Source organism: Manihot esculenta, chromosome 4 (assembly GCF_001659605.2).
Source record: "Manihot esculenta cultivar AM560-2 chromosome 4, M.esculenta_v8, whole genome shotgun sequence".
Taxonomy (NCBI): domain Eukaryota; kingdom Viridiplantae; phylum Streptophyta; class Magnoliopsida; order Malpighiales; family Euphorbiaceae; genus Manihot; species Manihot esculenta.
The window spans coordinates 28,662,521-28,678,655 of record NC_035164.2 but is presented as its reverse complement, the minus strand read 5'-3'; the positions used below and the strand labels follow the sequence as shown (position 1 = coordinate 28,678,655).

The 16,135-nt window shown below is 32.1% G+C and overlaps 1 protein-coding gene across 4 annotated transcripts; it reads right to left on the bottom strand.

Moving 5' to 3' along the window:
- Positions 1–1,238: 1,238 nt before the first annotated feature.
- LOC110613716 (kinesin-like protein KIN-7D, mitochondrial) lies at positions 1,239–14,062 on the bottom strand. Of its 4 annotated transcripts, XM_021754970.2 has the most exons (25): positions 13,374–14,062; positions 13,171–13,268; positions 12,969–13,058; positions 12,778–12,830; positions 12,050–12,115; positions 11,473–11,526; positions 11,149–11,208; positions 10,731–10,809; positions 10,573–10,640; positions 9,461–9,517; positions 9,263–9,367; positions 8,906–9,010; positions 8,498–8,605; positions 8,267–8,398; positions 7,963–8,145; positions 7,320–7,535; positions 6,246–6,383; positions 5,526–5,645; positions 5,363–5,413; positions 4,845–4,892; positions 3,394–3,540; positions 2,397–3,128; positions 2,082–2,211; positions 1,804–1,915; positions 1,239–1,534 (listed from the first exon to the last, which is right to left on the bottom strand). In XM_021754970.2, exons 1-24 carry the CDS (start codon positions 13,685–13,687, stop codon positions 1,833–1,835), a joined length of 3,237 nt encoding a protein of 1,078 aa, XP_021610662.1. In that variant the 5' UTR covers positions 13,688–14,062; the 3' UTR covers positions 1,239–1,534; positions 1,804–1,832. The 4 variants fall into 4 exon arrangements, with proteins under 4 accessions (XP_021610662.1, XP_043811900.1, XP_043811901.1 ...); XM_043955965.1 differs by lacking the exon at positions 9,461–9,517; XM_043955966.1 differs by lacking the exons at positions 9,263–9,367; positions 9,461–9,517.
- Between the last annotated feature and the right edge of the window lie 2,073 nt (positions 14,063–16,135).

Here is a 16,135-nt window from a genome sequence, read left to right as displayed (position 1 = left end):
AAAAATTATAAAAATAAAGTTTTATTATATAAAAAATATTTTTACTATTAAAAATAATATAATATTAAATGAAAACTTATTTAACTTTTAAAATAAAAATATATGAATTTAATTGGCTTATAACTTTGAATTGGATTTATTTTCATTGAAAAAATAGACCCAAGTTGAAACGGTAAATAAATAAATTTGGGTGAATCAATGTTTAATATAGTAACTCGTACCTCTACAAAACTCATCATTGTTTGAGCCCGGGCGGTCTTAAACATAACCTTTTTAATTAATCACAATTTTAATTAAAAACTTACATTTTTGAATACGAAAAATTACACTTCTTTTAAATGCCTTTTTTTTTCATTTTAATTAAGAAAATATAATGAATATAAATAAATGCAAAAAATTTTATATATTTTTCTTAATATAAACGTTGCTCATATTATTCCATTAAGAATTTATTTTTAAAACTATTAAATTTTACTTTTTCAACATATATTAAATAGGAGCATATTAAAAATTGATTATATATATGAGACAAATAAAAAAGGAAGACAAATCTTTATGTGATGGAAAAAGTAATAAAACTTTTGAGATTTTGTTTAATTAATAAAATTAATTATTTGTTTAAACTATTTTATCGAATAGGCTGTTTTTAAATATAAATTCTATGAATAAAATTTCAACATCTATCACAATCCTAAATTACCTTTTTTTTAGACACGATCTGCATTGGCTTTTACGAGCTAAGTTGCTTTCAATAAAATTTTGAGATTTAAAATTTTAAATATAAATACGAATCGACAAAAACATTTAATTTTTTTATTTAATTGACCACTTTTTTTAAAAGCATCAGTTCTCTTATTGTTGCACTTGTTTTAATCAAAATTTAAAAATTGCAATCTACATAATGTTGCCTTGCTCCCCTTCACTGGTTAGATGAGTTGATTTTAGCAAGTAGAATTAAAATTTAAAAGATTTGCAAATCTTATTAACATTTATTAAATTTTTACACAAACTTTATTAACAATTTTTTTTTATTTTAATATAACAATTAAATAATAAAAAAATAAATTATTTTCTTAAAAAGTATTTTTCACAAACAATTTATTCATCATATAAGTCTACTGAAATCATTTCCTAAACAAAATGCTATTCCAATCGTGTCTTTCGTTGACAATGAATAATTACCTTCAAGGTTTTGGACAGGAGCAAAGTGAGAAAATGAAGCAAAGCAGAGAGCCATAGAAAGGAACTAATGTTTGCTCCTAATTAGGTGGGTTGGGGGGAGGGGGGAATGCCTTTTTGCAAAGGTTCACATTGTTTCTATACAATTATTGAACAGATCACAGCATTCTGCTGCATGTTTAAAAGCAATGCCACGACTCAAATATGTACTCAAATTTTTGCTAACCTTTAATCACCATCTTAAAAGAAACGAAACAATTATCAATGTACCTTTTAGACGATTACATACATCAAACCAATAAATGAATTGCATCCGCTGTTGCATTGAATTTTGCCAACAGAACATTGACAAGCCCTGAAATAAGAGCAAAGAAAAAAGGAAAAGCAGAAATTAACGTGTTAGTTTGTCCGCCTAAAATCAGAAAATTGACCAAATTTTATTATAAATATCGGCCATGCATCATCTCTGCTTTATTTTATTCATTTTTTTTCCAAAATTTCTCACACAAAATAGTTCTTGACTTGTCCAGTGATTGGCAGAAAGCTAGGAAGAACTTGTATTAGTCCAGTGGGTTCACTAATCAGGATATTAGATATTACACAAACAAAAAGCTATGCATTGACCTCTTTGATGGGCATAAACTACAGCGTCATCAAGTAAACGCAAAAAGCCTATCTGCAATCTTTGTGCGACAAATTGGACACTCGGAACAAGCTAGCGAACAAGATTTACACACTGCAAAAAATAAAGCAAAGATAAATTGCTATAGATATCAATGAAAATATGGATTTGTATAACTGACCCTAGCTTGTTTAGAACTAAAACTTGATTGTTAATAGCTACAGTCGTAGAATATAGATGCATATGTTTAATTCAAATGCAATAAATTTCAATGACTTACGACAAAAATGTCGGCAGGGAAGAAGAATGGCAGCTGTTGCTGATTCAAAACATACTTTACACATATGTGAATTAGCATCTCCATTGCCTAGGTATTTGATCTCTTTTTCCTTTATCTCTTGCATTCGTGCCTGAAACCAGACAAATGCAAATTTAAGTTGTAGCCATCAACAAAAATTATCTAAACTGTGCATGAAACTATTGCATTGCAACTTTGAACACAAAATTGAAGTGCAATTTTAAATAAAATGAAGAATGAACTTAAGGCTACAAATACAGCAGACAGCAGATTAGCATCCACATAATTCAACAATACCTTCAGCCGAACAACCAAGGGCTCCTCCAGATTTTCATCAGGTGGTCTAGATGTATTTGAAACTTGCCTCTCTTTCAGGATAGTATTTTCATCAACCTCATTAATTTTTGGTTCACTTACGTCTATTCTTTCACTATGCCTTTCATCAGTATTCACCTCGGCTATAGATCCCCCTTCTTTCTTTAACTTAGCAACAAGCACCCACATGTTTGCTAAATCATTTTCCAACGCCTCCTCCCTTTTCTTTGCCTCTTCAGCATTTTTCCTGTACTCCTCTTCTATTAACTCTTTTTCAGCTAGTGCAGTCTCAAGAGATGCCTCCCTTTGTTTCCTTGCCTGCAACTCTATCTTCAAATCTTCTGGATCAAGGCTCCAAGAGTCAAATTCATCAGAGTGCATTCCTGAAATTTCATTTGGTCTTCCAGAGAATCTTCCCCTCCTTCCCGGTCTCATGCTATCATTATACTTGCGGTTAACACCATTAATGTTTTGGGTACCAACTCTAGAATGCAGGGATTCTCGAGCAGCCAACAATTCCTTTTCCAATTTTGCATTTTGTAGTGAGAGCTTGGTCACTTCACCAGCCAAGTTCTTCAGCTCAACTGCAGCAGCAGAGGCCAATTCCTTTGCATAAGAAGCTTCTTCAGCCAGCTTCTGATTTTGCACCCGTAGCCCACTATTCTCTTCCGAAAGCTGAACCTGTTCTATCTTTAGCTTTTCATTCTCAATTTCCTGCAAGGCCAAAACAATACATGCAATTCATTTAAGGTCTCCGTGGAGAAAAAAAAAACCACTAGAAACATTGTCTACTAAGCTCATTTTTAGCTTATATTTTCAGCATACAATATTACTAATATGATCTCCATGTTTCCACAGTTGAAGTTAGCATCACACATCTAAGGCTGAAAGTTATAAAAAAATAAATAAAAAAATTCCATGCCCTAAAACAATACTAAGCCAGTCAAGAGCTAGCAAACATCGACAAAGCAGTAATGACCTGTGACTGAATCTTCTTTCTCAATTCATCAACATATTCCTCAGACACAGCATGTTCAGGAGTATGTGACATTTTATCACCAGAGAAAGAAGCCAACTGCTGCTCCAGGGTATGTACTTTTTCTTGCAATTCCTTGTTCTCAGAGCACTGCCATAAGCAAGCATACGACAAAATAATAAACATACAGTAGACAAACCAATGAAATCAAGAACAAAATAGTAAGAATGTAATCCAAGTTTAAATGAGAGGCTTTTCCAAAAATCATCAGAGAAGGCACTGAACTTCAGCCTCACTAGTAGATACAGTACTGTTAAAGGCACACCTCAAGCTCAAGGCTCCAATCCTGATAGCTCTACAGGACAATGGCTGACGACATTTAATAGGCGCTCGCCTTATGCACCTAAGAACATGCCTTGTTCTAGGCACAAGGCTCTAGAATATAGTATGCCTTCCTTATTTTCAGTTCTGGTGAGTACTTCAATTGGCAAGAAAACAATAGTACTCAAAATTGGCCAATCTACTAGAATCCAATATTGTCGCACAAAGAAGTCATCAAAAAAAGAATTCCAACAATAAAAAGTTTTATTCTCTCATTGTCTCTCTCATCTTTAATAGTTTTTGGACTCCTCTTATTCTAATAGTGTCCTCCTATTTTCTAATGCAATTAAGAATGCCATGCGGGTCTTTCATTCTAGAAGTTCTTTGAGATAATTTCTTTTTTTTTAAAAAAAAAAAAGACATTGACATACTATTTAGGTCATTTGTTTCTTGGTTAACATGTTATTTAGTGCTAGAGTTTCTATGATATCTAAATTTTAAAATTACCTTTTTCTCCTCTTTTTGATAGCAACGATAATTCATTTTTTCTCCTTTTTAACACAAGTAAGATTCAAGAATGCTCTGTTGGTCTTTCATTACTGGAGTTTTTTGAGATTGCTTGTTTTTATTTATTGAAAAAGATCCTACATGCTATTTATGACAATTGTTTCTAGAGTAACTTGTTATCTGATGCGTTGTATTTCTAGGTTATCTAAAATTGTCTTTCTTCTTTTCTTCAAATAGCATTAACAATTCTATCTAGTTTTATTTGTGAATATAAAAAATCCGGGTTGTTTTTCTGATGTCCAAAATTTAGGTTTATTTTATTTTGACACAGGTTTTTATACTGTTCCCCTAACATCGGGAAAAAAAAAAAGATTAATAGGCAAGTTTGTATTCATTTTATGTATTTTATGTTTATTAATGCAATGTAAATTAGTAATTTAATAAGCTTTATCAAATACAGCTACATCTATAATCCTTTGATTTCGATTTTTTCATCAGATTTTATTTTTTGGGCCTCATTTAGTCAAGTGCATGCCAACAATTAGGCCCAAGATCCCTCTGTGTTTTAATTGGCCTTTCATAACTACAGAATATAAAATAGTGAAATAAGATAATAGTGTTTTAACCTTAGTCTGCAGTTGCTCTTGAAGGACACGATTGTCTGCTGACTTTATCTGTATCAATTGGCAAAATCATTCCATGTAAATGATAAACAAAACTCAAAACGTTTAAACTACCAAAAGAGTACATGAAATCAGTAGACACAAAATGCTATAAAGCAAAGCTCTCATGGTATGATTTGGGGCTAAGTTTTGAGGGAATTATTATGTGGGATGGCCAAGAGCTCAGATTAAAACCATGCATGACAAACTGTGAAAGGCATTACTTATCTTTCTCTTTCTGCAACAGGCAGAGAATATTTTAAAATTATAAGATTTTGGGAAAGAAAATTAAGGAGCTGGAAGAACTTAAAATTTTGGTACCAAAAAGACATGTTTGCTAAGTAAACCATATTATTATTTTCTCAGTTCCCATAACGTGATTGATAAAATTAGTTTAAACAAGTTGTATTGACCAACTTAAGCAAAGCTATTGCAACTTAATGTGCATTACACAATTTAATATCATGCTGCAAAGTACTCACCTCTAGTTCAAAAGATTTCTCATTGCATTGGGTCATCAATCTCATGACTGTCTGTTGTAAGAGAAACACAATTAAAAGAATTCAGCAACAATTTTTAATAAGCTAGATAATGTAAAAGGAAAAGGAGAGAAACAAAAATAAGCAAGAGAAAAGGTACCATCACCTGTTGCATATCAACCAATGATGCATTAGCAATAGAAGCCTCACCGCTCTCAATAATGTGTTGCTCGATAATTCTCATTTGTCTTCGCTTCTTCTGGATCTCACACTCCAAGTTCTGGATCTGTCATTCTTATGTTCATCAGAACCTTGGGGGATTTGTGCAATTTCACAGATACAAAAACGTATACTTCTGAAAAATTTGAGATCTTGGATGCTAAAATATACAACATTGCAAGAGAGCAAAAAATATATTTGCATTGAGTCGTAAACAGAGACAACCAGTTGAGTAATCTAAGAAATAGAAATTTATAGTATATTCTTGTTATGACCGAGTGTGACATGCAAAAATTGGAAGAAAAATGAACCGCATAACCCTTCAATCAATTAACTTTAGTCACTTTATTTGGATTAAATAAAATAGAATAACCATATCAACTGAATTAATAAAATTTTTAAATCGTTAATAGCCAAACATCAAGACGGTCTATGTAGCAAAAATTAGCAAAAAACACGAATGCTTTAGGGTATTTCACTGGTCCCTTAAATATTAATAAAGCACTTAACTGTTAGGATAATGACTCGACATAAGATGATGTATCCATACATGACTCAAAACTATTCATATTTATTAGATTTGTGCCGGCCATTTCAAAGACACATATCTCTTAGAGAGCAACACAATCAAACAATGGAGTTGATATAAAAGAGAAGAAAGGCATACTTGAATTTTTGAGCTATCAGGATCTTTCCCAGACTGCTCAACTAGTCGCTTAAGGGTACTGGTGCTGAATGCAATCTCTTCTGCAAGCATCTTTACTTGCTCGACAAGAAGGTCCATCTGATCTTGTGTAAGTGCAACCTAAGTGAAAGTCCCTTTCAAAAGTTCATTGATAACGAATAAAAATATGAAAGTATTTGGGTTGGCCACCCGAAAACAGATCTATACTGCCACATTATAATAATTGGGAAAAAAATATTTTTGAAAGACAAGGCATCTATGATGTGTAAGCTCAAGATTTTAATAGCAAAAGCACTTGAATTTCCCAATTTGAAAATTGAAGGCGATGAAAGTAAACAAGGGAGAATTCTCCCAAACCAAAACTCCTAAGTAACAGATCTAAACTGCCACATTATAACAAATGGGCAAAAAATATTTTTTAAAGACAAGGCATCTATGATGTGTAAGCTCAAGATTTTAATAGCAAAAAGGACTTGAATTTCCCAATTTGAAAATTGAAGGTCATGAAAGGAAACAAGGGAGAATTCTCCCAAACCAAAACTCCCAAGTAATCTCAAAGAGAGAATTAGTATTTTTAAAAAAGGATAATTTTCCATGAATAACTCAAGAAGCATTTGAAGTACATTAATTACAGAGAAATTAAGAAGAAAATACACCAAGAGGCAAGAAAACTGTAATGATATGGGAATTTAAAATAAAATAAAATTAAAAAAATAAACCTCAACCATCAAGTAATGTTTCTCTTCAAGAAAAGTATGGGGTCCAGTAAATAGGCCACAAAAGATTGAAAGAAGAAAGAAAATGAATGGGAATGAAACTTAAGACTAACATGAAACCAAGTTAAACGTTCATTTAATAAATGGGAGCCAAACATCAGTTTTGACAATTGTTACGACCCATTCTTCTCTTCTAGACTAAAGGTCAAATATGATCAGCATCAATTGGTACATCTTCCACAATATTAGATTTAGCAATCACTAGGCCAATTGTACCGGAATATTCCTTAGAATTTAAATGATAAAAAAAATAAGCATTAAGAGAACTAAAAAAACGTACTGCAGGAAGTTTTGAAGCGCTTGTAATTTCACCCACTTGAGCTGATTCAGTAATTGCACTGCTAGCATATGAGAGTTCTTCATTCCACTTGCTGGAAGAACTCCTGTGTTTAAATTCATGAGATGCATCTGATGGAATCACAGAAGCAGAAGACAAAAAGTCTTTGTGATTCTCATTTTCTAGAAGTAAAGCTCCGTCTCTCAAAGCGTCCAATTTCTGACCCAAGAAAAGAAAAGCAAAAAATGGGATGAGAGACTTCATGTACTGATTTTCAAACTTGACAAAGATAAAAATTGTCTGTGAAGAGGGAAATTATTTTGCCATCAAAAATGAAATTTTTGAGAAAGAAAGTCATACCAAATAGTAAAACAAATCAAGAGAAAAATGCAAAACAGGCATGGCAATAACATTCCAAACACATGCATTATCAAGCTTAACAAACCAATCAGTAATTTAGAAAACATCAAGTAACCCATGACAACAAAAAAAACTTCCAAATTCAATAAAAGGGCAGGCAGACAACTGACAATCCATAGAAACATAGGCATAACACCAGTACAAACCTACCACTGGTGACTTGAAATACAGAGAACTGAATTCTCAGTTCATTCTTTATTTCATAAGAGATAAAAGAATAACTTACAGCGTCATCTCCAATAGAGTGACTATGTTGATGACCAGGAATATCACTCGTTAATCCAGGAATCGTATTTTTTGTAGAAACAAGTATGAGCTTGGTTAGCCTCTGGATTCGACTCATAAGAGCAGCCTTGGCTTCTTCTTCTTCCTCCAATCTTGATTGCATCTTCACTTGACCTTCTTCCAACTATCCAAACAACAATGAGAACTAGTTGTGAAGAAAATGGAACCACATAAAGTAATAGGAAAAAGAAAAACAAGCTAAACAATGTTCTAAGTTAAAGGACAGGAAAAGAAAAATCCCAGACCTGTTGTCTTAAGATCAGAAGCTCCTCATGACTGACACCAGCAAGCATCCCCTTCTTTAATTGATCAAGTTCCAGCTTGAGGACTGAGATTTCTCTTTGATATTTCTTTATTAAAGATTTTTCATCAATAATCTAGACAGAATTTCCAAAACTAGTATTAGTGTTAGCCTAAAGGTTAACCGTAGTACATTGCCATCAACAAATCAATCTCCCTCCAAGATTACGGCATACCTTATTACGAGAGGCATAGATTTCAACTCTCTTAGCCCTACTAGCAAACTTCAATGTATTATGTGTTTCCTCCATATTACTAGATGCAGGAGTAACTGTACAAATAAGCTGTGCAGCAATTTATGAAAAAAAAATCATATAATATTAGGTGGTATTAAGTTTTAGTCAACCAGAGTGATAGTACAGGCATCTTATTACCAAGCCTTTTATAATGCATTAACAAACAAAAATTTTAAAAAAAAAAAAGAAATAGACCTTGTGAGAAAATAGAATTCATTTTATGCGTGTCATTAGAACAAGATAAATGAAAATGCAATCCAATTAGCAAGGTTACAAGAACTTTTTTCATAGAAGTTCCTTTAACCACTTTGCAATGAAAATACAATAATTAATGTATCTTGAACTCACTGAAACATGTCCATGCCCGCTCAGTGAAGACTGCAGAAGACGTGTAAGTTTTGAATCTCGATAAGGAACATGTGATGCCTTTCCTTCACTCAACTTTCCAATTACCTTCATGAAGGAATCAAAAGATCAACACAAATGTCAAGCTAATATTGGTAATCATCACTTGTCACCAATTCTTCAAAAAAAACTCGTATTACACGTACACTTTTCATCAATTATAGGTTGTTATCTGATGGCTTTGCTTTTTTCAATTTTATTTTTGGGAATGCATTTAACATTTTGTGGTTAAGATGGAACCAAATGGCCATAAAAGAAAAGGCATTGTAAATGACCACATTTACAAGCTCAATCACGTACAGTTCCAAGAGTTAGAAGGCTTTTGTTTATGTAAGACCCTTCTTTTCTCCTTAGTCCAGTTGTTTCGGTTTTTGAACTCTCAGATCCAGCAAGATCAATCAAATTCTAAAAAAATAAAGAAAAATAAGGAAATACTATGAGCCAAGGAGCCAAAAATAATATTTCTTCTGCAAATAGTATCAATTTAATGCAACATACAAGTTGAGAGAAGATCACTCCGTCATACTCATCACCATGGGCACTACTTTCAATCATCTGTAAGAGTACAAGCCTATTTGTGAAAGATATTAAAAAAAAAGAAGCAAAATAATGGACTGAGACTAGAGTAGGAGACATGCTATACTTAAAAACAATAATGAAAAAGGAAAGAAAAAACATAATCATAATTCAGGTGAAATGCACAGGACTTAGTTCAGTTTTAAGTTCAACAAGTTTCGCACCCTATCCTTTACTACCAAAAGAAAGCATTGTAGGAGTAGGAGAGGGAGGGTCCAAATAATTGATAAGATGAGTAAGGCAACAAGCTAAGCTACCTTGATCACTGCAAAATTGAGACACTAAAAGATAGTTATGTTGCAATAATAGGAAATTATCTCTCAACATTTCACTAAGTTACTTCCAGCGCCTAAAATTTGAAACATGAAAGGCTACATTGAATAAAGGCAAAGAACAATATGGCGAAATGGAGTTAGGCTTTTATGCATACGTTATCTAGAGTGCTCAATTATGAGTTAAGATGTAACAAAGCCAGTTTTTGGTTGGAACCTTAGACAGTAAGCCTTAATAACATAAATTTCGTAATCGTTAACAAGCTATATAACACTACCTATATCTTCCAAAAGAGTGGTGAAGAAAAAAATAAAATTTATGCGGACAACAAATTAGTACTTCATAATGAAAACATAAAATGTTGTACTAGATCATCGCATCAATCCACCTATCCAATTTTGAATCACCCATGCGCAAGATGCTTGTTAAATTTGGACAAAGCCTAACTCACTCAAAAATGGCTCAAGGCCCTATCCAGCGTGATATATTTACAGGAGGCTCAATATCGGTGTGAAACTCAAATAAGTGTTAAATTTGAGTCAAACCTAACTCACCTAGCTCAGCTCAAGAGAGGGCTGCCTAAGACCCTTACAAGGCACATTACTGCTATCCCAAACTGACGAGAAATTCAACAATGCTACAATGCTAATCAAATGCAAAAAGACATTGTTTAACATTTCAAACAATGATCTAAATTATTTGCTTAGAAAAGGTACCAGCGGCAGGTTTTTATAAGTTCTAAATAAACGCGTACAATTTACCAGTGTAAAAATGGTGTGGCTTCTGCTACTGAAAAGATTAAAATTATTCGAACCAACATGACGATGCTCTGCCAATATCAAATATCAATTAGAAAGAAGTCTCACCAATCAATCATTCACCAACTAGAAAGGAAAAGATAGGTTTCTATATTAGCTACCTTCACCAGCAGCAATAAAAGAAAGAGCATGTCCAGGAGATAAAACCACTTCTTCCTTTATACCCTCAACATATGTGCCCTGGAAAATGTAATGAACCATTAACGGAACAAATAAACATGAGATCCAACTATGTAGCAATTTTCAGAATTAAAGTTCAAGGTAAAAGAATTCTTGATTTTGCACACAAAAAATAAACCCTATGCATGAGAGAGAGAGAGAGAGAGAGAAAGAACACGTTAAAGCATTTACTGCCCTTAGCAATGCAGTACTATTTCACTATGACAACATCTTCATGCGTGTCATCTCAGAAAGAGAGGAGAAACTACTGAAACACAAACTCTTGCAAAAAGGAAAAAGAGGCATAAGAGAGCTACAAGTAACTATCCAAAGAATATTCAATAAAATTAAGAAAAACACCTGTGCATCTTCTCTAACACGCAAATTTTGACCAGTGGGATCAAGCAAGTCATTGATCACCTGATATCAGAAACACGCATGGAATCATAAATCAGATGACCATCATAAAGATGACAGTATGCAGTTTATTAAATTACAAAGAGAAGTACAGAAAGACATCAGCCAAATTACACCATGAAGTTGCAAAATTTTGAATCATATATCAAATTTCTTGATCAAAGTAAACTCTCATAACAAGCATCACTATTGATGATGCTGCACAAGAAAATAAAATTTATAAGTCACAGAACCACTGGAATTGATAATTCTTACAGTGCCACTAACCTCATTGTAAATTTCAAGATAAGAGACTCGCAGTAGAAACTCTCTTCCTGGAGTCTGAAAGAAAAAAAAATACATAATTTCAATCATATTTGCTCAGCAAGTGGGCCATTAAAAATTGAAACAATGAATTAATTAGTTTTCATCAAGGAAAACCATGTTGATTCATGTGAGACCAAATTGAGACCCTTCCACCTACATGTGCACACACAATGAAAGCATATTATGGTATAATTGACTCATATGATTGCAAACAAGATTTTTCAAACAATTCTTAATATTACGGAAAGAAAAGCAATCAGATCACTGCTGCTATATGTCATAGGGGTGTGTGAAATATAGTGTTGTACTTTCAACACAATACTAGAAAATCAGGTATATCATGCGTAGAACCATGGAAAGAAATTAAGAGGCTATATCTAGTTGCCATTAAAAAATGAAGAAAAAAATGTGACACTGACACACTTGAAAGGACAAAAGGAAAAAGTACAAAAAATAAAAGCGAGATTCAAATGAACACGTTGTTATTTTATGGTCTGAAAAACAGTACAAGGATATTAGAAATTGAAACAACACTTACATCTTGGATAATGCTGAAAACATCCTTTATGGCTAATGGTATAATACCAGGAGAATCTTGATCTCCCTGCAAATGTTATTTTATGAAGTCACAAATGAGAGAGCTGAAATTAGCACATCTGATAAATAACCATATTTGCGATTTATTCATGTCATATGGTACATGATACCAGTAAAACATTTTATGGCAGGAGTGAACTGCCATGTCACCAAAATTATGTAAGGTATTATCCATAACAAGATTCATTGCATATTGGAGCATCATATACATTCATGCTATTAAAGATAGAGTGTAAAACAGGAGAAGGCATTAAGCAACCATCAAGGCAATTGGACTTTATGTAACAAGTGATCTATAATTTATTCTAACATCAACCATGATCTATAATTTAAGCTAATTATGAAAGATATACTTCATTAGTGGTTCGGTTTAAATGGAATTGCTGAATACAAGAAGAATAAAATGTGATAGATCAACAAAACAGCAAAACCCTCATTGCACAGAACAAAATTAGCACATTTACATGTATTCTTACTTCCTGAAATTACCAACAGAAATTTGACACTTGTGCTCACATATGTAGCCTAATTGTTCACTGGTAAACTGCATCATTTTTCAAAGCTTCAGACCTAAATTCTCATTCGTTATCAACTTTAGCTGATTGCTTAAAGTAAATTCCATGCGAACAATACGCTCAAAGAACACTTGTAGCTAGGAACAAAACTTACATGCATAGTGTGCGTCTTTCCACTACTAGTGACACCATAAGCAAAAACGGTTCCTGCATTGGCAATATATGAGCTCGGAATTTAGAATGTGAAATTTCATTTAGATCTAAAACTTGATCACAACAATAGCTACAATTACTCCAATTAATAAATGCTGATTCATTTAGTGATTCGGAATTTCTAAACCATACCATTGACACCTTCCATTGCAGCCTGGACCACTGGTTTGGCAGCAACATCATATACCTCTTGAGAAGTCGTATGCGGTCCAAATACTCTATCTGCCAATACGAAGTTGTTAGCATTTCTCACTTCCATTAAGCTGGAACTTTATGAATTGACCAAAAACAGCATCCATTTTATTCATTAATCCATAGAGGAAAAAAAAATCACCAAACGCATAAGCCGCAGCTGGATTATACTCATTTCTGACGATCTTATCTCCATCTGCATACCAAGCGATCTCATCCCCCCTCTGAAACTCTCTCTCACTGTAACCACACAAATTCCAATCACATTACTTCAGAAGGCAAACCAAACGCTTCAGAAATTTATCGCAACAGATCTGATCCAGAATCTCAGATCCAACAACTCACCTCAACGGTCTAAACCGAATTGTCACCGATATACTATCCCCATTCCTCGGCACATCGACCGGCTCGGCAATCAGTTCATCAGACCCGAACGCTACAGGAGTGCAACCACCGTAACCGCGCGGACCGGAGTACATTGAATCGGAACCGGGCGTCATGGATCGGCCGCCACCGGAGTTGAAAAAAGAAGAAGCGGAAGAAGAGCAGGAACGAGGCATTAACCTGTTGCCACTGTAAGAAGAACTGGAAGAGTAAGGACTGGAAGGTTTCCGATAGGAGAATGGAGAGCTGCTCCTAACTCGGGAGGATGAGGCCATTCAAGTCGAGTTGACTCGGTGAGTCAATGCGCGACTCGGCTGAGAAGCGTAAGATGGCGAGAAGCATATGGAGAAGAAGAAGAAGAAAAAGAAAGAGAAGGAGGAGACGGTGAAGTCACATGGCGTCTGAGAAAAAAGCGAACAACATTGCGATTTTTTTAATTCCTTTGATACTTTAAGCTACTGAAGGTACATATAGAGAGAGAAACTAAGAGAAGAGAGAGATTGTTTCTTCTTCTTTAAGACAAAGTGTTGCAGAGACCTGGAGAGAGAGAGAGAGAAATTGTAGAGGATATTTGATTTCTAATAGACCAGGGGATGGAGAAGTGAGAAGAACGATAGAATTTGTTTTTTTTAATTTTGTTTTTTTATTATGTCTGGGAAGGTGGTTAAGAAAATGAGAATAATGGGAGGCCAAGGGAGGTGACGTGGAAGGTGGGGATATGAGGGTTTAAAACAAGTTAAATGGAGCCGCGAAGCAGGGACATTTTGAAATTAAGGTAATAAAAATGAGCGGGAATAACAGTGGTGAGGATTAGAACAAATGGAAAATGATTTAATTAATTTAATTATATTTTTTTCTCTATTCGCTGGGTGCCTAGGATGGGACAGAGAAATTTGTTTTACGCATGTATATATTCAATTAACATAATTTTAAAATATAGTTTATAATTAAAAAATATATTCAATATATAATAAGATTTACATACAAATTTAAAATTTTAACTTTTCGTTCATTGGATGTACATACTATCAGGGACGAATTTTCCTGATAAGATGAAGCAGAATATACTATCTGTTGCTGCGTGGAGGAGCGTCGTGGGAGAAAAGTAGTTCTGGCTGCATTCGACGAGGCGGTGACACGTGTAAAATTAACCGTTCGTTTAACGTTCACTGGAGCCAACTATACTGCGATGGTCCAATCCCACCCCAGCCGGATTTCCTCTAGCCCTGAAATTGCATGGATAAACTCGAATTTGGAATGGAATTCAAATTTGCATTCTACAATTAAAACGTTTAAATAAAATAATTTTAAAATTTTTTATCGAATTGTTTTAATAACTTTCTGTTTAAATTCAAACATGCCAAATTTAAAAAAAAATGAAATGTCATCTTTCTAATTTTAGTAATAAATATTAATTTCATATTTAAGTGTTAAAAAATATTTAGATGTTAAATCGAATTAATATTAAAAAAATTTAAACATTTACAATAATTTATATTTATATTTAAAAATTAAATAGTTTTAATTTTTTAAAAATTTGCTATAATTTTATTTAAAGGAGTAAATTAAATCTCAAAAAAATTAATAATAAATTATAATATATAGTCTTTAAAATTTTATATTATTAATAAAATATACAATTTTTTAACTTAAATTTTATATTGAAATTAAATATATTTTATATTTATTATAGAATATTAAATATGTTATATTAAATAAATTTTTATTATATAAAATATTATATATAAATAATATATATTAAAATATTTTACTGAATATTTATATTTAATATTATAAATTATTTATATATTTTTTGTAATATAAAAACTTTACATTCTATTAATAATTTTTAAATAAAATAAAATATTATATATTTTAAATCATAAAATTTTAGTTTTTTATGTTTAAGAATAGAAAATAAAAAGTAAATAATAAAATTTTAAAAAAATATATTATTTTAGTAAAAATATATATTTAAAAATTATTTTATTAGTTAAATAAAATTATAAATATTATATTATAATTTACTGTTAATTTTTTTAAATTTAATTTAATATTTTTTATGATAATTATGATAAATTAAAAAATTTTAATTTTATTGTCTAAATTTAAAATATTAAATATAAATATAAATTTTTATAAACATTTAAATTTTTTATTAATAACCTTTTTTTCCAAAAACAAAAACAAGGTGAGATTAGGAAAATGAAAAATGTGCTTCGAATCGAGTGTTTCCTGGTTAAAAATGCCAAATTTCATTTCAATCATCATTTGTCATGAATTTTTTTTAATTAATTTTTTATTTAATATTATTTTTTATTATGTTTTAAGAATTTAACTGATCCATTTTATTTTTTTATTTTATGTTACAATATATTATTTTAATAATATATATTTTTACTTTTCTACAAATCATTTTTTCCTTTATTTTTTTAACTTTAAATTTCTAATTTATTTATTTTCACCTTATTTTAAAATATGATTACTAATTTTTAAAGAAAAAAAAAGTGAATAATATAAATTAAATAATTGACCATTATTTTTCTTTAAATGTGATAAACGTCGGACTTTTCTAGTCAAGTAATGAGATTTGATTCTGGAGAAAATTATGCGCCTAAAGCCCACCAAGTCACATGTAAGCAGGTCGGCCAACATTGTGTGGCCAGCCCTGTGATGAAAGACAGACTGGACCGATTGATGACTGCGAGGCTTTCCCAGTCATA